This window comes from Cyanistes caeruleus, chromosome 18 (genome assembly GCF_971803275.1).
Source record: "Cyanistes caeruleus chromosome 18, bCyaCae1.hap1.1, whole genome shotgun sequence".
In the NCBI taxonomy this organism is placed as follows: domain Eukaryota; kingdom Metazoa; phylum Chordata; class Aves; order Passeriformes; family Paridae; genus Cyanistes; species Cyanistes caeruleus.
The window spans coordinates 11,709,927-11,732,690 of NC_141718.1; the positions used below are offsets into that span (position 1 = coordinate 11,709,927).

A 22,764-nucleotide genomic window follows, 5' to 3' on the forward strand; every position below is an offset into this window, starting at 1 on the left:
GTTTTTAATCATATTACATGTATATGGAACACCACAAAATTATTGAGTTTTCTGACTTTAGGACACTTCATGTTTCGTAGATATATAGTTCTATTCATGTAGTTATGTTTAATGAGATGCCTGAAATGTCACTCAGTACTAAAGACAGGAATAATGAAGAACTCCAATCATGGAGGGTTATGCACTCCAACAACTTTTTATAGTCAGCTCCCCCTGAGGAGATCATGATGTGGAGAAAGAAATGTTTGTGGAGGCCAGAAGTTTTATTACAAGGCAATCTGCCATTTTTATTATGGTTACCATTTGCAATTAAAAATAAGCAGCAGTTAAGATGAACAATTGAATTATTTTGAATAATCTTACTTCAGTTGAAGTAAATGTGCCAGTCAAAGCAACAGCAGAGATAAAACCATTTATTTTACTGTGCAAGTCTAGAGTTTGGACTTTAAATTGCTCCACAGTAGGCCTTAGCTTTGTTAATATTCTTCCTCACAGTATTGCTTTATTTCTACAAGCATGTGAGCCTCTCATTAATAGAGGGAAACACACAGAATATTAAACACCTTCTAAAGAAAAGAAAAGTCCTATGGGCCTGAATATTTAAAAAAAAGTTTCTGGTTCAATCAGTTCCAGTCTGAGGTGGTTCTTCTGGGGTAAACAAGTTCCAGGTAGCTAAAAGTCACAGGAGGAAAGCAGCAGTTCAGTTGCTGTGGGATTCACAGCCCTTGAGATATCTGTGGGCATTCTGCTCCTGGAGGAGGATCTGCAGGCTTGGGATGACAGCAGTGATGGGCAGGATAGCACAGAGTATCTAAAATGCCTTGGGGTTTATGGTGGCTGGATTCTATCCATCAGTCCTTTTAGCTCTGTTGCTGCTGAAAGGCAATCTGAAATGGTTAAAGTCTGTCAAGCTAGACTCTACACAAGGACAACATGGCACTGTGCATGGGAACCTGGCAAGGTTTGGTTATTCAGTTGAATCTAGAGAAACAAAGAATTTATCTCCTATTCCACTGAATTTTTTCTTTAATCTGTTATGGATTGAACGCTAGCCAGAGAGAGCAAGCCAAGAACTTCACTGTTCCCATTTTAGCACTGTAAAAACATACTCAGAAATCAGAGAGAGAGAGGATCACAGGTCTTTCCTTTCTCTGTGGTCAGCAGAGTGTCTATAAATTCTACATGTGTAGTTTCAGTGTGTATTAGTTGCTCTGTTAAGAAGAGATTTACACTCAGTACGTTAAGCCAAAATGCTCCTGATTCACACAAGTGTGTCCTGTTAATATCAGCCCTTATCCCTTTTCAGAGCTGCCCAGAGTGGAGTGCTTGAGAAAGAAGCTGGTTTGGGAAAATAAGAATCTTGTAAGTGACAGACAGGAAAGCTGACAGTCCATTTGGAACAACTTGTTAGTCAGAAAATGGCAAATGTCTTTTTTTACCTATTTTTTTACAAAAACCTGATTCCCCCTTAGAGCTGGTCAAAGCCTGGTGCAGAAGGTATAATCCTCCGTGACATGATTTGGAGTTTCTGGAATATGCTTGTTTTTAAAGTTTAGCTTATTGAATTCTTCTGTGATTTCCATGATTGACTTCCCTTTTGTTTCTGGAAGGAACAGGTGGATAATTATTCCTGAAGTGAAAAGTACCACCATAAAGATGAGAAAGCAGAAGTGCTTGAGTCTTTCCTGCAGGGAAAAACAAAGTGAGAAAGAGAGCAAGATGAGCATATCTTTGCTTTAGTTACCTTCTTGGCATATTTTTTATATTTGGGTCCCATGATGCCTTAAGCTTTATATTTTCTGTTTTTCAGCTCCTGTACTGCATTAGTGTAGAACTCTGAGCTCTGTACAGAATGCTCGTCAGCTCACACTGAACAATCCTTCCAGGCCTGAGAACCAAGGCCACCATCTGCCTCAGGCCTGAAAAGTGTAAACAAAAGTGAATGTGACTTCATTACCTGAAGCTCTAATTGGACAATTAACCCCTGATATGCAGATTGACCAAACTGACATCCCTCTGAGAAACTGGTGATGTCCATCTCGGCTGTGGCCCCTGCAGGCTTTGCACTGCCCAAGGTGTGTCCTTGGGAGGCCTTTGATAAATCCACACTTTGTTCTTTTAACTCTGACTAGCCTCTGTTCTAGGCAGCCACTCCAAGGCATCACCCAAAATATTTTGAATTTGAAAAGGAATTCTTTCTTTTTTGACCTTTGACAAATATTTCAGACTGAATGAGTATCTTGGGCAAATCAGGGCCCAAGGAGAGCAGGTGCCAAGAGCACTGACACAGCTCTGTCACCTCTGCTGCCCTGGTTGAGGCACTCACCACGATGAATGGGAAGGAGGTGCCAATCACAAACACCCCCAGCCAGTTCATAACAGCACTGATCACCAAGGCAGGAGGTCTGCAGGACAGCTTGAAAATTTCAACCCTGGTGGAAACCGTGGCACCACCTGAAAGGAAAGAAGAACAAGAATTGTTTCAGCATTTGGATTGAGTGTTCCTGTTACACAGTCAGCTGATAGATGCTCCTGTAAGGGACTGGCAGGAGTACCTGAATTGTGCAGTGGCACTGAGCATGTTGCTCTTTTTTACAAAAGAAAATATTTGTGGTATCTAATAAACTGCTAGACATCAGTTTATTAAAGTGGTAAAATACTCAAATAAATATTTGGGGAGATCCAAAAATTAAGTAGTTGACACTTGAGAAAGCCTGACATCCCCTCATGAAAGAAGATGTGTGAGGAAGGAATGACAATTATTAATGTTGAAATGCATTTCCAGTGTGATTCTGCTAGATTGGCAATGAGTGATCTTCCCAGATTTACTCCCTGGGCATTTCAGTTGTGTTTTGAAGTCACAGGATTTCAACTGTTTTGAGTTAGGAAAATAATTCAACCCTGCCATATGGGAAGGCAAATATCAAAAAAATTATTAGCCTTTATAAAATAAAATTTAATGAGTAGCAGGCAACAAATGTTAGGAAAAAATTTACTCCAAAGTAGGTCTTCTGTACTGCTGTCTATGTGGGATAAGATGTAACATTATACAACACTGAATTTAAAAGAACTCTTGCTTTTCTTTTTCTATGGTTTTTTTTTTCCCTAGCATTAACAAAAAAAAATCTTTTACCCATCTGTTTCTGCTCTATTTTTGCTGTATTTTTCCAGTGTGTTCCTTTCATCTTGTTAGCAAAACTCAAACTTGATGGTACTGAATTTTATGGACCCTCAATGTTTAAATTACCACAAGATTTTGTTAAATTAATTTACTTATGCTAAATATTGTGCCATATAAGACAGTATTTTCCTAACCTTATTAATAAGCTCACATGACTCAATTCCTTTATTTCCTTTGATTGAGAACTTACCTGGCCCAACAGCAAAGACAACTGTAAACAGGATAATGAGAGCAAGGCTGCAGTATGGCATCCAGAAGTACCAGTCCTGGGGAAAAAAAACACATAACAAACTTCTGTTTGAAAACTGTTAACAGCCCTAGGAGAGGGATGCTCCTGCTTTTCCAACACTGTCACCTCAAGAAGGAAATATTCAATGTGTGGGAACTGAGAGTTGGGAATGCTTTACTCTGTGGTTGGAGCTGCTGAGGTCTTTGTCAGTGAGCAGGTTCAGGTCTGACATTGCAGAGCATCTGCAAATCTAGAGAGGCTTCAATTAAACAAAGCCTGAAGAGCACTTTTGCACCCTGTCCTTTCTTTTTGACCTCATAGTGCTTCCTCTGATCCTTAGAGATATGAGAAGGACAAATCACATCTTAACTTTTGTTAAGTTATAGATTTAATGACTGGTAGTGAAAAGTGTTTTTTCTAGATCTTAGTCAAGAAGAAATGAGACTCGATGTTTTAGGAAAAAAAAGATTTCTCTTTCCTATATTTGAGAGCTTTCTTGAATGAAACAAAACCAGAAGTCTGCTGCCACCTTGCTTCCAGGTCAGTTTTGCAGTGCATCCATAGAGCAGCTCTACGGGTGATTTGCTTCTGAGAAAGCTCCAGCAATGACACAGAGGTATCAGTGCTCAAGAAGTGAACTGGTCTCCAGTCTGTGAACAGAGAGTGCCTTCCCCACAGTTATCTGCAGCAAAGTTCAATTTCAAATTAACTGATGCAAAAGCTCTGGGGTTTTGTTGTTACTTGTTAGAAAGAGCATGAATAGAAAGGCCCATTTCCCTGGGGCGGTCTAGTGGTCTGTGCTGGCTGGTGTTTGGTGTTTGCAGTCTGATGAAGCCAGGACCAGTCACCCAGTGTTTTGTGTGCTCCTTGCTAAGGTCATGGGATCATGTTGAAAGGAAGGCAGGAGTACAAGAGACTACTGGCTAAGAGAGAGTTTAGTCCTATGTATATGTATTGATCTCAGCCTCACTTGCCTTTCTCAGTAGCGTGGTCCTGCCAGTGAGCTTTAGATCAGAAATAGAATAGACAGAACAATCTGCTGTGAGCAGGGTTTCCTTACCTGTAGGGACAGAGTCACGGTGATAGCAGCTAGCAGGGAACCCATGATCCAGTAGCCTCCTCTTAGGAGCACTTTCCTGCCCAGTCGCTCAATGATGGAGCTCTGAAAGACAGAATCAGTGTCAGTGCTGGAGAGCAAAGTGTGCCCTGCTCCCCTGGTAATGTGACTTACACAGACTACAGCAGCTACGAGTTCAGAGAGTCCAATAGACAGGGTCATATAGGAGGCCATTTTTTCATCAAAGCCAGCTGCCTGGAGAACTTCAAAAGTATAAAAATAAATCTGGAAAAAAAAAATCAAAGAGTAAGCGAAGAAAATAATTGATTTCTAACCCAAACCTGTGTGACACTGCCCTAGGTATGAGCTGCTAATCAGGGAGCATGCAGCTCAGCTTTGGAGGGAGCTGGAATTCTGAACTCTTTTTGGTAGTATTCACTTTATCAGCAGAAAAAAATATTATAAAACATTATATAATTAATTCATTAATCAAGTTGACAAAAGATGAAATGCTGGGATAATTGGACCTCCAGCTACTACAATTTAATTAGGTTTGCAGACTCCTGATTTAGGTACTTTCAGAAACAGCCAGGTGTATCTTGTTTTCAGCACCCATCCAAAAACATCATTGTAGGATATTCCCAAGAAAGAAGGGTGTGGGTTATGGAGTCATGAGGGGGTAAACCCAACTCTTTTCAAGTATCTCTGCTAGTGTTTGGAGATACACTGAGGTGATAAAGATTCAGTTGAATCTGTGTTAGATTCAGCTGTGTATATCCTTTACAGATGCTGCTGCATTGTGGTGTTAGAGGTAGGGGGGTCATGCAGGCAACTGCAGAGCTGTGATTTCAGAAGGATCCTAGAAAAGCAATGCTGTGAGGAAGAGCAGAGCTGCAGAAGCTGCAGAACAGGGAGCATGTTGCTTGTTAGCTTTAAGGGCAGAGTGAGCACAGCCATGCCAACATCTCAGGCTGCTAAGAGCCAGGGGACAAAGAGCAGCAGTCACATAAGACTACAGATTTTGCCAGTAGAGAGTGGGCTCATTCACAAGAGTGAGCCCTGGAGCTCTGCAGTGGCTCCTGAAGGTGGCTGTTCAATGAGCCTGACTACAGAGGCAGCTAACTCCAGCCAGGACCAAGGGCTGGGCAGAGGGATGTCACACAGAGAGCCCAGCCAAGCTTTGTGGCTGTTGCTGTCCTGCAGAAGGGCTGGCAGACAGCAAGGCTTGGTCTGAGAAGCCTGAGAAAAAATGGAGGAAGCTCCTGTGAGCTGTGATATCTCGGGACTTTAGTGGGGAAACACACTCAACTGCATTGATGCCACATAGCTGAATTGTGGCGGTCAGAATAACTATCATGTACAGCTGCCAACGGAAAGCTGGTTCTTTCACTAGTTCCAGGACACTCAAGATCTTGGTGTTTTTCATTGTTGCCTTCTCTTTCATGATGTCATCAATCTCTGCTTGGTGTTGGCCTTCACCCCAAAGCTGCCTTATGGCTGTGAAGAAGGAGAGCGAGACCTGCCATGTTAATTCAGCTCTGTTTATTCCCTAAGAAGTTTTCTGAGTAGGTGATAGAGGTGTCTGGCATCCCAGCATGTGTGAGCTGGGGCTGTGCTGAGAGGCAGAGATGTCTCACAGGGTGCTCCAGAGCCCTGATCCCCTCCAGTGTGACACAGGGGCCTAGTGGTGTGCACAAGGGCTCCCTCCCTGCCCATGGGGCCACTTTTCTGCCTTCCTCCTTCTCTCAGGGTGTGAGCAGGGTACACAGCAAATAACCAGAGCTAAGGGGTGCCCAGTGGAGCCCTGCAGTGCAAACAGCTATTTTTCATTTATCATTTAGCATTAATCATCAGACTGACAGTGCAGGTGGTGTCAGACAGATGTGAAAGGTTTTGTAATACAGAGCCATAGAGGAAAGTAGTTTCATGTTCTGTGTGGGGATTACAACAATAATGGACTTTGTAGGCATTCACAGAGCCTTGTGGGAAATGAACAGGGAGAAACTTTGTCCTAGTAATATTTTTCTATATGGGGAAAGCAAGCATCACAAAATAATTCTAAGTCAAGTGAGGAACAGGAACCTGAGGCCCTCAGTTACCTTTTTCACAGCCTTCCTGGTCTCCTTTTTGCATGAGGAGATAGGGTGGGGACTCTGGGAAGAAGGGAAGCGTGACCAGCTGGACCAGTGCTGGGAGTCCACAGGAGGCCATCAGCATGGGCCACAGTGACCGGCTGCCCAGCAGCTCCCTGGCAAGGACAAAACATGTGTTAAAGCTCATTGCATCGGCTTTGAGGAGAGGCAGGAATGGATGGAAAAGCAGAGGAAGAAGCAAAAGGTGGAAGGGATCCAGAAATGAATTGTGGGGGTAATCAATTGCATTATACCTTTGTCCTGAAATTTGCCCTATGGCTTTTCCCAGTGACCAAAAGAAAGAGGAAGTAGAATTTGCAAATCCACGGAGCTTCCTGGGGGAAATTTCTCCAACGTATTGGTGGTGCAGAGGAACACAAAGACCTTGAGTTGAAGAGAGAATTATGGAAGAGAAGAAAGAAGACATAACCATTGAAAATAAAACTGGATGTAAATAATTAAGTAATCTGGCACATAACTCACATACAAGACTTTCAGTACTAGATTTTTCGACTCTTTTTACAAAAATATTGTTCCTCTTTGCAGTGTGCAGTTTCCTGATCTTAGGAAAAGTACATTTTTCCCTTTAAAGTGTATCTTGTAATAAGATCTCCTGTGAGCCTTAGCCTATTTTAAAGGACACAGAATATGCAAGGGCTAAATAACATTTTAGCAGTATTTAACATGCTTGTAGTTAACCCACATAATCTCAACCTTTTCTAACAAAATGCTACTGAAGAGGTGTCTGATAGACTCATGGCAAATTATCACATATAGTGCTATAGTCAATATTGATTTCTTTGTGATTTAGGTGGAGACAGGAGTATTTATTTTCTGCTATCCAGCAATAATTTTTATGATTTCAGGCAGAGTTGATGTTTCCAGTTGTATTTATTAACTCAGACATGCTAAATACTAGTCTGGGAACAGAAGCTTTTTCCTGATATAGTCATCACAGCCCCTTTTATATGTTTCAAATGCAGCTTGTTCTTCTCTTGGCTGTATGTGATGGCAAAGCACTCTCTTTTATTGAAGCCTCTTTAACAAAAATCAGGTTTTTGAATGAGACATGATACAGATTCCAGACCAGAGCAAGGCCCCTGTGGGTAAGCTGTTCTCAAATTACAACCATGGCTCTTCAACACATCTGTATGTTAGAGAAACAATGTACAAAAGCTGGTTCTTTGAAAAAATAGGAATTAACTCCTAAGTTAACTCTTTAATAAGTTAAAAGAGGAATCCCTGTGAATATGCAAACAATAGAAAGGCAAGTTTTGTGTCGGGAAAAAATACAAAACAATACTGATAGCAGCACAGGAGGTTTTTACTGCCTGTAGTCACTTGCCAGGAGTGATTTTGCTTTATTAAGCCCAGATCTTTGTGTTAACCCCAAGGACTTACTACTTGGAGTACTCCCCCTTATGAAAATACTTTAAACTTTAAGCTTTAAACTTCCTATTTAAATTTATATCTTTAAACTATATAATTTTCAGCACTGCTAGCTAAATTTAAGAAAACATTTGACATATTTTTCCTTCATAAAATTCCTTTTTTTGTGTGGTATCAAAACATTTCTGACATCTCTGAATACTGAAACACATGGCAAAGCAAAATTTCATTTGTGAAATTAACAATAATTATGGTCTTTATTGCAAAGCGTTAGGGAAAATCCTCTTACAAAAGATCCCTGACTTCAACATTTTGTTTTCTTAGTGGAGGCTTATTATTTATATTGCATAAAGATGTAAAATTTTGTGAGAGTCTGCTGACCTGTGGGAGAAGTCACTCACCTGCACTTACTCCACACATGAAGCGTCCAATTAGAACCATCTCGAAGGACTGGGATATTTTACTGCAGCCCATGATAGATGCTGCCACTATCATGAGCACGTTGTTGCACAAGAGACATTTCTTTCTGTAAGTGCAAGAAAATGAAAAGATTTTTTGTAACTCAGAAGGGAAACGGCATTTAGTGCCATGCAGGAAGTCTTGGCTGAAGTTGTCTTGATAGTTTTTGAAATGACATAAATGTGGTCCAGGACAAAATAAGCACTGGGTACTTTGGATTCATGGTGTGTGTGCCTCAGCACCTGCCTGCACCTGGGAGTTTGGGAGTTTCAGGGTTGTGTAGCAGAAAAAATTCTGAAAGCTTTTCTGCACTTGAAACACTGCGAAACACATTATTGCCACTCCAAAAAGGATCTCAATGCCTCTGGGTTTTGAGTGGCCCTTTCAAGAGCCCATTCTGACCTCAGCCAGGTGCTGCCTTTCCTTGTTGCTGAGATTGACCCAATCTGAGGAGCCATGCAGCCCAGACCCTGCTGCAGGACATGGGCAGGGAGCAGGAAAATCAGCTGACACCACAGCTGAGCTGGCTGTGCTACAGCCATGACTAAGTGTGAAAGTCTGTCTCATTTAAAACCTTGGTTATTGTTTCCCTAAGCTAAGACTCAATGGACAAATTGTCTTTAAACATACATACTTGCCAAATTTGACAGTGAGGTATCTGCTTCCTGAAGAACCCAAGAGACCTCCTATGCCAAAGATGGACACAGTGATGGACCATAGGAACAAGAGGTTATCCTGTTGGATGGGATAGCCATAGCGCTCCAGCCAAGTTTCATTAATGAAAGCCTTAACATGCTGAACAGAAAAAAAAAAATCATTAACAATACCTGTATCGAAGTGCAGGTTTTTAATTATATTTACAAAATAATTTTGTTGCTTCAGCTGAAGTTACTATTTCACATAGGCTTTAAAAGTGTGAATTAGCTAACAGACATAGTATAATAGAGAGTGCTATGCTCATCAAAAGTTCAATCCCAATCTTTGGGTTTTTTATCCTTGAAATCTGAGGAAGCAAGGTATGGACTGGTACTACAGAAAAGTGTAAACAGTACTACAAAGTTCTGCAAATGAGTTATGGGTTTTCTCTCACATACCTGCCAAGAATGCTACATTACACAGAACCTGTTCAGTGCAATTCCTAAATACTTCTTCACTCAGAACTTAGTGCTCTGAAGATGGAAAATCATGCTTTTCCACTAAGATGATGTCCACAAAATAATGATGTCTTCCCTCTAGACATCAGTGCCCTTAATGGAAGTTTTACCTGGGATTAGTGGAGAGAAGCAGACATTTTCCCAGAGCATGGCTCACTTGTTCTATTTTTCTGTGAGGATGGATAACCATAAAAATATCAACTGAAACCACTGGAGAAGGCAGATGTGCTGTAAGGTTTTAGGGGAGACAGATGCCACCCTAGTTAGTGTGCATCTTCAGAGGAGCAGTTCTATTAACAACAGCTTGCAGATCTCTCTTCTGTTTGCAACACTTTGACATGCTCTGCTCTTCATGATAGCATAACAAAAGGGAAATGAGAGGAGAATACTGTGATTAAACCCTTTCTGAATGGCAGAGGAGCAGCCTCAGGCAGCAGTGGAGACTCAGTGCTCTCATTAACAGTGTGCCATGTGCATCTTTGCCTACCTGAGACATGTAGGTGATGGTAGAAATTTGAAAGCCAATCTGGAACGTGCCACCAATCCCCAGGACAGTGATCATTCGAAAGAGCCCCTTGTACTGTACCTGCAGAAGCAGAACAAAATCTTCTTAAGGTTGTAGCCACATCAGGCTGTTCTCACAATCTGTCCTTCATTCTCCAGAAACATCTCATTTGTTGAGGGGATTTTCAGGTAAGAATGTTCCCTCTGCTTAGCCTGGTGTGAGATGTACATCCTCCTGTGATTTCCCTATATCCAACTCAAGGAAGTGCAGCTTCCACAAACATCCTTGTCAAGGCACCATGGCTGCTAGCATCCACTCCTGTTCCCTGCCTCCCAAAACCTCTGCCTGCCATGCCTTGCACTAAATAATTAGATGCATTTAGAAATGCACTTTTATTTTTTACCAGGTAAGCAAATCAAATTATATTTCTACATAAGCCAGTATTTTCCAGTCCATGAAAACATTTAAGACACAGTAATGTATTGATAAAAATGTGGTAAAGATGGATGCCAAGCACACAAAGTGCTGTAATACCTCAGAATAGTGGGCAGAACCACTTGCAAGATGCTTGTAGTGAACAGGAGCCTTGTTCTTACCAAGACACTGATTTTGTTTTCTTTGAAGCCCCAGGAGCACACAAAAATGTCACAGATGTAAATACCCCACCAAATACTTACCAGGTTTGATAAGAAACCGGTCATCTCTGGCTGAGGGCTGGCTGTCCAGCGTGTGATGTGTCCTTGTCATCACAGGCTTGTGTCTCTCTGTCTCCCTCCTGCTGCTCCAGCAGTGGGCATTTGGCTTCAGGGTTAAATCAGAGTTAAATTTTTACTATTCCATCTTCACTCACTTATATTTACTTCGACTGGCCAAAGTTAACACTGCCAGATTAAATATTTCAGGAAATAATTACATCTAGTACAGTCTCCAGGGGGAAAGTTTCAAAGCAGAGAAAATTTGTATCTGGGGAGCAGTGAGGGCTTTGGGAAGGGAAACTTCAGGCAAAAAAAATCCAAATAGTTTTCCAGGAACAGTAAAATGCTTTACTTCTATGATATAGACTGGTTTGTATCTCTGCTTTCATGCAGAAAGCAAAAAGCAGCTGGTACAAGGTTTAGCTACTGTCATTTAGTAATAAGTAAAATATATGGTGTTCTGTTTCAGATTCTTTGATAAAGTAAATGTCATCATTAGAAGAAAAATATGCAAATTTCAGAGGCTAATTTTGCTGTTCTGGCCTTATGAATCAGTTAGGCTGTGCTGAGGGAGGGTATTTGTTGTCTGGTGTTTATGGGGATGTTTGTCAACCAGGTGTGGTGAAAAAGCAGTAAGAGACCAAGACTCATGAAAGTTGTCAGAGAAGGTGAAATGCCCTAATGAATTGGGATAGCACCACTGGGATCTCACTCCCTCAGGTTTCAGCTTTGACACAGATTGGCTCCAAAATCAGCATTGCAGGGATTGAAAAATCACCTTTGATTCCCAGAGGCTCCTTTCTTGTGAGGTAAAGCTCAAACTGTAGCTGTGTGTAGAGGCAACACTTGGAAAAAGAGCTTGGTTTCAGTGAGGATTTCAGGAGTGGGTGATGCCCTGTGCTCTCCTGGTGGGGGCAAACGAGGCAATGGGGTTATACTGAGACACTCAGTACATGCTCAGTCTCACCCTCAGGACTTGTACTTTCAGTTTATTAAACACAGAATGCAATTATTTACAGAGGGGCTCACTGCAAATCCTGTGAGTCTAAATAAATGACAAAAAAATGCATGTTAATATTAAAACCTTGGTTACTTGTGCAATTCCAACTATTGTCTGTACAACTGCATAGCAAATGCCTTTTATCCTGGCTGGCAAGAGTGTTTAGAATGATTTGGCATTTTTTGTATTTTCTCTTCAACACTGACATTGTAACTATTTGCATTTGTCTTGGCTATTGTTTCAAAATGTTAGTGTTTCCTTTTCATTATGTATTTTTTCTCAAGTTGTAGTGAGATGTAGGGAGGCTATGTCATAAGGATTCACCCCTTGAAAGTAGTTACTGAGGACCTCAAATAGCAGCAAATTCCACCAGCTCACAGTGAAATTTCTCTTACATTTTGAGGGATTTCTGGTGATTCTGACCCATGGTACTATTTCACCTTATTAGCAATTTCAGGAGAATTTCATTCTAGGAAATTCCTTCTTGGATTTTTGTCAAGTCAATGAAATGGAGCATTTCTGTTGAAGATGCCCCTATATTCTCGAAAAAGCCACTACACTGGAAGTTGTGCATGGTTTCATGTTAAAAAAATTATTACTGAGTTAAGGAGATCTTGTAATTATTCTTTTTATAGACCTGCAAGAAGGGCTTGCTGTGAAATGGGTAAACACATGAACCCCACCTTCATGAGGTGTGTCAAACAGTTCTGTGTAAAGTTGTTGGTTCTAAGCCAGCCTGAGGCACACTGGACTGCTCATTGTGGATGACTGAAGCCATCTGCAGTTTAATTCCACACTGAGAGAAACTCAGTAGTTTCTTTTAGATTTGTTATGGTTTTGTTATAATCCAAAACTCAAAATGAAATTCTGAAAAACAAAATCATGGGGACTGGAACTAAAAGAGATGTTTAGGTACAAGACACCTTCTTATCCTAGCACATATTTCATGTTACAATGACTTGTTGATTGTTGACTGCTCTCACATTTTCAAGGTGATGTGAGAGTGGCTCTCATTCGTGAAAATTCCATTTGTGTCTGTGAAAAAATATTGGTATCTTTTCCCATAAGAGAAAACAATAATTTGCCTTTGTTTTGTAGTCTACAAGCATTGAGGTTTTTTATGACCTTAATATATGATCTTTCTGCTGGCCAGTACCAGGGGTACTTCCTCAAGAGAAGTATTTCCTGCAAAGGAATGAGGTCTCTTCCTAAAATCTAACATGCCAAATTCTTTGGTTATTTTCATAACAAAGTTTTCCTTTGTCTCTGGAAGGAAGAGGAAGATTTTGAGCAGATCAGGGTCTCAGTAAAGATAAGGAAGGACAAAGAGATGAGGTTTTCCTGGAAATAAATCAAAGAAGACTTTATTTTATTTTTTTCGCTCCTCCTTTTCCAGCATTTTGAACATGATGGCAATGAAAGCAAAGCTTAACTTCATGAAATCCAGTTTATTTGGTTACTGTGACATGATACACTCCAGTCTTTAGGTGTGAAACAACAATATAAATGAAATAGTTACCATTTTCTTCTTTCCTGAAGGCAAGATAAGTAGGGTGAGCAGTCAAAATAATTTGAGATGTCACTTGCAGAGTTACAAGAGAAAGGCCTTGGGATAGGATTAAAACAACTCACAAACATTAATACTGGCAGGTTAATAATCTACTCTGGTTTATCAGTAACTGCAAGAGATGCAGCAACAGTGAGCATTTGGGAGAACAGGCCTCCTGAGGTCTGGCACTGTGCATTGGTGAGGTGTGGGAGGATGAATTCTTGAGATAGAAAGGTTCATTAAGCCATGAAGCAGAGGAGGTGCCCAGCAAAGCAACCTGGCTTCTTACAGGAGACACTGGTGCTCTAGCAGAGCCTTACTCTACCTGGTATTTGTACTCTTCCTGGTATTTGTATTCTACCATGTATTTATATTCTACCAGGTATTTGTTCATGGGCAGCATTCACAAGCAATACTAAGTCCTTTACAGTGTGATAGCATAAAGAAATGACATGAAAATTGCAAGAACTATGGCTATGTTTAATCCTCATGCTGCTCTTAATCCTGAGCAGAACTTCTTTATAAAGTAAGAAACATAGACACAAATCTTGCTGCTTTAAAATGATAACAATGGAGAAAAACTTGAAATACAATTGATGTGTTATGCCTGAGCAGTGGAAATTATTTATGGTGGCTTATCAGAGCTTGGTGCAAAATGTCTTTTCTTCAGCAGCATGCATCTCCACAGCCTGATGATGTTTCCTCTTAAAAAACTGGCAGGTTTTGAAGTTTTCTGTGATTTCAGAGGTCGACTTCCCTTTTGTTTCTGGGAGAAACAGGTAGATAAGAACCGCTGAAATGATCAGGACAACAATAAAGATGAGGAAGCAAAAAGGACCAAGAAGCATCTGGAGATAAAAAAATAGAACAAGATGAGTGTTTTCCTTGGCAATCCTTGCCCCTAGAGATTCTTGAAACTTGTTGATTTGTTCCTGTGGAATAAGGAATAGGCCTATTTTACAGAAACAATATTTATTTATCTTTTCAATCTGTTCCTGGAGCAGCAGGTGGTTTCTGAAGTATTGGAAAATGTTTTATATAAATGGCCTCCATATGCCACAGCAATAAGGGATTCACAGTTTTGATCATCTACAAGTCATTTCATCCTACTCCCTGTCCAGCTCAGCCTAGAAATCCAGATTAAACTGACAGTCAAAGAGAAGACTTGAATCAAATTACATACTACAGCAAAGGGGAAAATCATTCCAGTGAAGGTGAGGCCTAGCCAAATGATGATTCCACCAATTACAAAAGCAGAGGCTCTTGCTGAGAGGGTGAAGATTTCATTCATGACAGACACAACAGCTCCAGCTGAGGAAAAAAAGAAACCCAACATTAAAAAGTGATAGAACCACTGTTGTTACTGACCATTTCCCACAGAAGATACCTCAGTTCTGCTACTGTGGGAATTCTGCTGTGTATTCAAGACATTCGTGGTTGTCAGGTACAATACCAAAGGCTGACATTTGAATTTGGAGACTTTAATAACTACTGGTAGTGTTCAGTCAGAGAACTTCCAGAGTAAATCCTGGTCTTGGGTGAGTGAGGTTCTACCAGAGAGCTGTGAGTTTGGGTCTGGTGCTACTGATGTAGGTGATTAAGGGTGATACTAAGAGAGGACAAGCAAGGACAGAGCAGTGCTAAGAGACAGATTATGCATGCTCTACTCCATAGAGTGGGATTTTACAGGTAAACTGAGAAAACCCTGGGATTTTAGAAAAGCCTACCTCTGCCCTTTGCCATCTGAACCTGAATGCACTGAACAGTATGCACACCACGCTAAACAAGTCTTCATGAACTGACTAACAAGAGTTTATTTGGTCTGAACCTGTAATCCAGTGAGAGAAAACAGGGTCCTGATTCATCTGGGTGTGAATAATTTCTTAAAGAAATTGTTTCTTGGGTAATTAATTCATCAAAAATTGAGATTCCCTCAATCTCAGTCTCAATTAAGCAGTTGATTTTCAAAGATATACTCACACTTTCTAGGTCCACTTCTATACATTCATGGCCTGCATTTATCCCTGTGGTCCAAGATTTCCTGTTGCTTTTATTGCAGTACTCACCTGGTCCTATTCCATAAGCAATGATGAACAGAAAGATGAGAACAACACTGCAGTAACGCAACCAGAGGAACTGATCCTGACAAAGGAGAAGGGAGGGAAGAGAATGAAAATTAATTTTATAACTGTAACACAGCTGATCCAAGCACAGGAGCAGCAATATTTGTGAAAAAGCCCATAATGCTCTCTAGACCTGCTTATCTTTCTTTACTGACCACAGTGGAAGGCCAGAAGCAGCTCGTGGTGTCACATCTACAGAGGTGAGCTTGTATTTAGAAGACATTCTAAATTCATTCACCACGTTCTGCTGGTTTGGACATGAAAGCTAAGGCTCACAATCTCTGCACAGAGAATTCTGATGCAGGTCCATTCCTGGAGAGACATTTGCTTACACTCAGCAGAAGGCTCGTTTCAAGCAACACCAGGATCAGTGCCATGAGCAAATAACCACCACACAGGAGCGTTCGGCGTCCAAACCGATCGATTATGGAGCTCTGAGAAATAGAAAAAAAATGCCTGTCACTGGAAGTATGACAAAATCCAACAAATCAAGCATTTTCCTTGAGTTCTTTTTACTTCAGAGAACACAAATCTTATTGGTACCAACTTTGTTATATTATTGAATTCCTTCTACACTCTCTAATACCATGAATTACCATCACTGCTCAGCATAGCAGCTACATCACAAACACTGCAATCAATGGAAGCATGTTACAACTCCATTTGAATGTATAGAGATACACAAATAGATTGAAATAAGTACACAGGTTTATGTTTGAATGACACTTTGTGAGGGATTCTTATAAGAAATTAAGATGAATGAAGATGGGATGAAACACATCAAAGCTGGGACACAAGTTGCAGTGGATGGTAACAACAACTGTACAGATTTATGCAGCACCACAGAAAAATTCTTTGGTTCATAAGGAGAAGATTCATTTGCTTCAAGGAAGAATATTTTAATTCTTAAACCCCCAGGAAGCTCTGACTTACACAGAATATGATAGAGATGAGTTCAGAGATTGAAACTCCTAGAGATACATATGGGATTATGCTTTCCTGCAGGTTGGCTGTCCGAAAAATTTCTGAGGTGTAAAAGGTGATCTGGGGAATAAGAAAAGTAAAGCACAAGTAATAGATGTCATATGTGCTTATCCAGCATCACTTAAAACTAGATTTGTCATCTCTGCAAAACCAGAAATACATTATTGGGCCTTAATAGAGTAACATAACTGCTCCAGATGTGAGAAATCGAAAGGGTAATGGCAATCAAGGAAATGGATTTGTAAGGAAAAAAAAAAAAAGAGAGAAAGAAAAAGTGGAAAAGAGCGTATTGCCTACAGGACATGGGGAAAAGGTGTTGTTTTGGAGAAAAGGAAAGGGGCAAGACAAGGGAAAGAAAAGCAAATGTCAGCCTTAGCACAGCATACATTGTCAAGCCAACAGCTGGTTCTGTTGCCCTTTTCCAGCTGCTAAACAGAAGCTGCTGATCTGCAGAGTCCCTGAGGGAATGGCACCATTCCCCTGCCAGCAGAGTTCCCCCTGCAGGGAGAATTCCACTGCTGGCACAGGCTGAACCAGGGCCCCTGGAGACAGAGCCCCAGACAAGTGATAACACAGAGGGGAGTGACTGCCAGCTTGGGCTGGAGGTTACTGAAAGGATAAATGTACTTTCTCAAGTGCAATTAAACTGGATGGCAATAGCTGGTCACCTGCTACTGGAGAAGTCAAAGAAAGCAGTGCTGGGTTGCTGTAAGCCTTAGGACACTTGTAACCCTTTCCTCTACAGATTCCTCGTTGTACCACCAGGGGAATGAAGGCAAACAGTGCCCTTGCAGGAACTCTGGCTGAGTTGGAGCTCTTGTATTCCCACCTGAGATGCTCCTTAAAGGTATGAACAATACTGGGATGATACCACAGGTGTCAGGCAGTGAACTCTGTGTGAGGAGGAATAATGGAGACCCAGAGGAAAGGGACAAGTTGGCATTGTGGCACTTTGGAGATTTAACAGCAGATCCAAGCATGGAAATAGGGCATACTCAACTGCACTCATGCCACAGAGCTGCAGACTCAGCAACAACAGGAGCATGGTGCACAGCTGTGGGTACACGGATCGTTCTCGCAGCACCTCCAGGACATTCATGATTTTGGTGCCTTTTGTTATAGCCTTTTCCTTCATCAAGTCATCAAATTCTGTGTGATAATTGCCTTCTCCCCAGAGCTGCTTCATGGCTACAAAAGAGACAGAATGAGGTATACTCCTCCATTATTTGATCCACTCACAATTTTGTGTTTTTCAGCTTTTAATGATGCTAAACATTTGCAATTGAGTCCATGCTTTGATTCATCAGTTACTGAGCGAAGGACTAGAAGGAACAGCACTTACTGGAACATGGTGGAACTTCCCTGGAAAATGCTGTAGCAGTTATGGGTAGATCTTAAATGTCTCTGATGACTCTGCTTGGTCTGGAGGACTTTAATCATGTAATTATCAAGAAATCTGTAGCTGGCTAATAGAAAAGCCAATTGCTGCTGTTAGCTTCACTTTCTCAAGAGTTATGATTTTAAAAAAACTAAGGACCTAAAGTTTTATTTTACCTTTCAAGCAACCAGCTTTGTCTTCTTTTTGCAGCAAGAGATAGGGCGGGGACTCAGGAAAGAATGGCAAAAAGAGCAGTTGAATCAATGCCACCAACCCAGAGAAGGACAATAGCACGTTCCACATGTCTTCAGTTCCTAAAAGATCTCTGTGAAGGCATGTTAGAATCTATTTATAGTCCAGTAAAATTGCAGTTTATAACTAAATTGGCATTTTCTAAATTCTAGGCTAGTTAAAGGGGCACAAAATACATACAGTCATTGAAAAGTTGAGTTGAAATAGATGATGTATATGTTAGCGACAGGAAAATTGACTAATACTTTATTCCTTCTGCAAGACTGACATTTTTCTTGGACTTTTAATTTCTGAAGGTCAGAATATTCCCACAACAGCTCTCTGAACCAACACTGCAACTCTGCATGAAGTTATCAATAAATTAGCAAAACTTTCAGATCTCATAAATTTACTAAGAGAATTTACATACAATCTTCTTATTAACTTCAGCAGAGAGACTGCACCTCCAGAGATGGAGTCATCCTTTCCCAAGAGAAAGGCCTTTCTCTCCCCAGGGTATGACATGGAAACCTCAGTGACTTGTATGGGGCAAGATGCCTCCTCTTTGACTGCTGCTAAGCAAAATAAAACCCCACCTTGGGGTATGTCTGTTTCTAGGACTGGGAGAACACCACTTCCCTGCTATATAGAAGAAAAAGAAATATAAAACAGGCTGAGAAGGAGTAGCACAAGCACCTTAATCCAAGAATTCTCGCTACAGTTTTTCCTAGTGCAAGAAACACTGTGGAGGTCACATTTATAAATCCACGTAACTTCTTAGGTGAGATCTCTCCAGCGTACTGAACATGGGCATTCATATGTATTCCTAAAGGGAGGAGAGTGTTAAAGCTGTGGAAAGAAAGAGAGAGGCTCCCTTTTCAGTTCCCTTTCAGCTCTTTCCTCTGTCTTCTGAGCCCTTTCCCATATATCCTGTGCAATACTGGGCTGAAAGCGTACCTTTCACTTTAGAGGTGTTTAGCTGATCCATCAGACCTCTTGAAAGCAAAGCACAGCTCATCTTACCTTGCCCCATCTGTTCCTTGTTCCACTGGGTTACAGTGCATTCCTGGGTACTCCCAGCAGGAAGATTTCTGTATCCACCCCAAAGAGGTCACATTAGCATGGGGTAGTGGGGAGCCCTACCAGCACCGATGCCCTCAAGGAAGCGGCCAGCCAGGATCATCTCAAAAGCCTTGGCTCTCCTACTGAAGCCAGTGAGCAGCGTGGCTGTAATTAGCAGCAAGTCATTGAGCAGTAGGCATTTCTTCCTGCAACAGTGAACAACACTGGGTATGATCCATCTTTTACTTTTTCTTCTTTGACAAATGTCTGATTCTTCTCCTCTGGATTTACAGACTGAAGCCATGGCAGTGTTTAAACCCATTGCTTATAGAACAAGCAAATCTGGTAATGAAAAGGTGTGATGTCTTTGCAGAGTAGCAGAAAGGGAAAAGCTAGATTCCTCTTACTCACTGTGTGAGCAAGCCATGAAGCTGAAGGGAACTCCTGCAGGGTAAAATGTCAGCAAAAATATGGGAATTATACATCAACAAAAGCTGTGACAAGGGAATCAGAAATATCTGCATGTTCTTGTCTCTCCAATACACCCAGGTGCAGTTTTATGTGCTGGGTAAATTCTGTGGCAGCAGGGGGCAGTGACATTCTGGTATCCCTTCTATTAGATGAATAATATTTAATAGCTTCTCCTGTTGCAGCCCTGGGTAGAGAGATGTTGGGAAATGTACTTACTTTCCAAATTTTGCAGCCAGGTACCCACTACACAGACACCCTATCATCCCACCCATGCAGTACACCGACACGATGAGGGACCACAGTAGCATCAGGGTCTCCTGAGGCAGCACAGAACCGTATCGCTCCAGCCAAGTTTCATTGATAAACTTCTGAATGTACTGGGACAAAAAAGAGATTTTCATTTCACCAAGGCACTTCATAATGTTCTTCATAATGTTTACAATTTAAAAAAATTAGATTAATAGTCGTGACTAAAAACGTGACTATAGGACATTTGTTTGCCATTAAGGATTGATATTTCCTCTCATACAGCCTAATAGTGTACAAGCATCTTTCAAAAAATAATTCTACTCTTTAGTGTGTTGAATCCTACCTCTCCTACATCAAAAAATTAGGACCTTACATTTATTATAATAAAGTGCAAATATTCTTGTGGTCAGTGATGGATATAAAGAGAAAAGGGCTGAGCTGAAGGCTGACTCCACCAGCTAGTTTTGTTTGTTTTTTTCCTCTATGGCATAAACCTAAGGAGATATCCCAATATGTTGTTTCCACAAAATTCTCTGGGAATTTGTCTTTGGAGCACAGCTCCTTGCAATGATGCAAACTTTGACATTGACGGTATGGCACTGGAAACAGCTGGGAATAAATTGATACAACAACACCTAAGAGCTTTTAAAGTGTAGGGCGTAAAACCATGAGCAAGTTAGAGATGGGATTTTGTTTTCTCCAGCTTTGCCTACCAGAGAAGTGTAATTGATCACAGACATTTGAAAACCAGAGAGGTGGGTTCCACCAATTCCCAGCACCACAATCATTAGCCATAGCCTCCGGTATTGAACCTGCCAAAGAGAGCAGAACACATCCTAAACTCCTGATACCAGCATGCCTTTCAGACCATGAGATAATTTACAGGACCTTAGATCTTCACGTTTCTATGACTCTAATTTTACAATAATCATACAAAAGTCATTTGTTAAATCGTTAAAATACAAATCTGCACATTCTGCTATGTTCCTCTCCTGGTTATTAGCTGTCTGAAAAGATACATTCTCTAATTCTGTTAGTTCTGCTAACCACAGAAAACAAAAAATCATAAAAGCCTTTTTGAGACCATTTGTGTTTAACTTTGTACTTCTTTCTAGAAGCTACAGTTTTCTTGAACCCCATTTTGCTTTCACCTTTGCCTCCTCAGGGACAGTGTTTACCATTTTCCAGAGATGACTCAAGTCTGTCCTCTCCAAACTTTTTTATTTTACATTTCACTTTTATCATTCCTGTATGAAATGACATTTTGAGGCCCTATCTGAACTCCTCCTATTGGAAATGCTGTGTTTCTATGATATACACTGAATTTCAGAGCATTTCTCACAAGCACTTACTTAGGTCACACAATTGAGTATCCTCAATTGTCCTTGAGAGTTGAGAGCAGTAGAGTGGGAGAGTTTTTTGTGTTTTGTGTTTTTCACTGATACTATGTTCTCTATCTTCCCCCAAATTCCCATCTTTCCTGGTTTCCCCAGTCCTCTTTTAAACCTCTCACTGTTTTGCATTTCTAATGTATTTTCTGCAGAATTTACTCAGTCATTGATCAACCAATGTTGTCCCAAGCGCTGTTGCTCATTTGGATTACAAGAAAGAATTATTCCCTTTGCTGCAATCTTTAAGACCATGCTGCTGTTAGTGACCAGGGCTAGAACACAGGAATTTGGATACTCACCAGGTCTGAGAGGAAACCAGCCATTTCCCCTTGAAACCCTGCCTGCTCTGAGAGCCCTTGTCTGCCAGATGAGAGAGATGGGTTCCACACTGAGATTGTAAGAGTTTGGGATCACAGCACAGAAGTTAAATTCTAACTATGTGGCTTTTAGCAAATTGTGTCCTCCCCTGACACTGGTCAGGGCCTCTTCTTGCTGGTTTAATTATTCTAAGACCCAGATATGACAAGCTGATTACAACACTGGTAAATGTTTATCCTCCTTGAATTGGGAGCACTCGCCCTTACTCGCGCTGCTAAACCCCCGGGTGTTCCTGTTGTGTGAGGAGCCAGACAGTGCCACCCTCTTCCTTCAGAGGAGCAGAGTCCCTCCTCACCTCTCTGAAGAGCAGCTTGGGCAGGGGAGGTTTTCCTCCTCTCCAGTCCTTACAACAGGCCCTTAGAATTATAGCTCAGCCATAATTCCTCTTCTTGCCTGCTAGAACATTTACAATTGCGTGAACTATTTCTCAGATGCAGGAAATTAAATACTGGAATATTGGCATTTTGTGTCCTTGCTAAAACCTAGTTCTTTACAGAGGCTCAGAGTTTTTCCAGAGCCACTCAGAAGCCTCTCTGTAACAGCAGAATTGACCCACTGTGTGCCAGAGCAAGATGCCACATCTCAGTGGGCAAGAGCTGATGAGCCTGCAGGAACTAGAGGGGAAAGGAAGATTTTTCTTTGAGCTGAGGGTGGAGGAAGGACAACTCTGGACCTTTCTGGAAAGGTTTCTAAACACTGTGGCCAGTTTTTAACATCTGGCTATTAAAACAGTCCCTGCAGAGCTCTGTTCCTCTTCCTCTTGCTGTCTGTGTCCCTCCTAGAATACTCCAACTGCTGTCTCATTTTCATCTGGCCTCACACTATTCAGTGCTGTAGGGTGGAAAAAGCAAGCCTTAAATGCCTAGTAAAGTTTTAATTTATTTTCCTAAAGAGGAGGACAATCCACCTAAGATTTGACTACAAGAAATGTGCTTTGTCCAGGCCCAGTATGGAGCTCACCCAACACCCTGGACTTGGAGGGATTTTGTTTTCAGAGATGCCCTGTGTTGCACTTGTGTGATCCTGGAACTGCAGATTCACAAGTGCTTCTTCAACCTTTATTCCCAATCCACAATAGTTTATAGCAAGGTTAATGATTTACCACACTTTCCCTCTTGTGGACAGCCTTTAGCAGGAGGGGAGAAGT

The 22,764-nt window shown here is 41.2% G+C and overlaps 2 protein-coding genes across 2 annotated transcripts; both read right to left on the reverse strand.

Annotated features, from left to right (window-relative positions):
* Positions 1-261: 261 nt before the first annotated feature.
* LOC111936650 (solute carrier family 2, facilitated glucose transporter member 11-like) lies at positions 262-10,933 on the reverse strand. Its single transcript, XM_023937717.2, has 12 exons — positions 10,784-10,933; positions 10,089-10,187; positions 9,082-9,242; positions 8,390-8,514; positions 6,854-6,983; positions 6,567-6,715; positions 5,777-5,964; positions 4,642-4,752; positions 4,471-4,572; positions 3,372-3,447; positions 2,327-2,454; positions 262-1,685 (listed from the first exon to the last, which is right to left on the reverse strand). The coding sequence occupies exons 1-12, from the start codon at positions 10,805-10,807 to the stop codon at positions 1,479-1,481; spliced, it is 1,500 nt and encodes a 499-aa protein (XP_023793485.2). The 5' UTR covers positions 10,808-10,933; the 3' UTR covers positions 262-1,478.
* Positions 10,934-13,903: 2,970 nt separating this feature from the next.
* LOC111936649 (solute carrier family 2, facilitated glucose transporter member 11-like) lies at positions 13,904-21,654 on the reverse strand. The gene is made up of 12 exons (XM_023937716.2): positions 21,539-21,654; positions 20,562-20,660; positions 19,816-19,976; positions 19,210-19,334; positions 18,763-18,892; positions 18,012-18,160; positions 17,458-17,645; positions 16,407-16,517; positions 15,806-15,907; positions 15,417-15,492; positions 14,534-14,661; positions 13,904-14,198 (listed from the first exon to the last, which is right to left on the reverse strand). The coding sequence occupies exons 1-12, from the start codon at positions 21,560-21,562 to the stop codon at positions 13,989-13,991; spliced, it is 1,503 nt and encodes a 500-aa protein (XP_023793484.1). The 5' UTR covers positions 21,563-21,654; the 3' UTR covers positions 13,904-13,988.
* Positions 21,655-22,764: the final 1,110 nt, after the last annotated feature.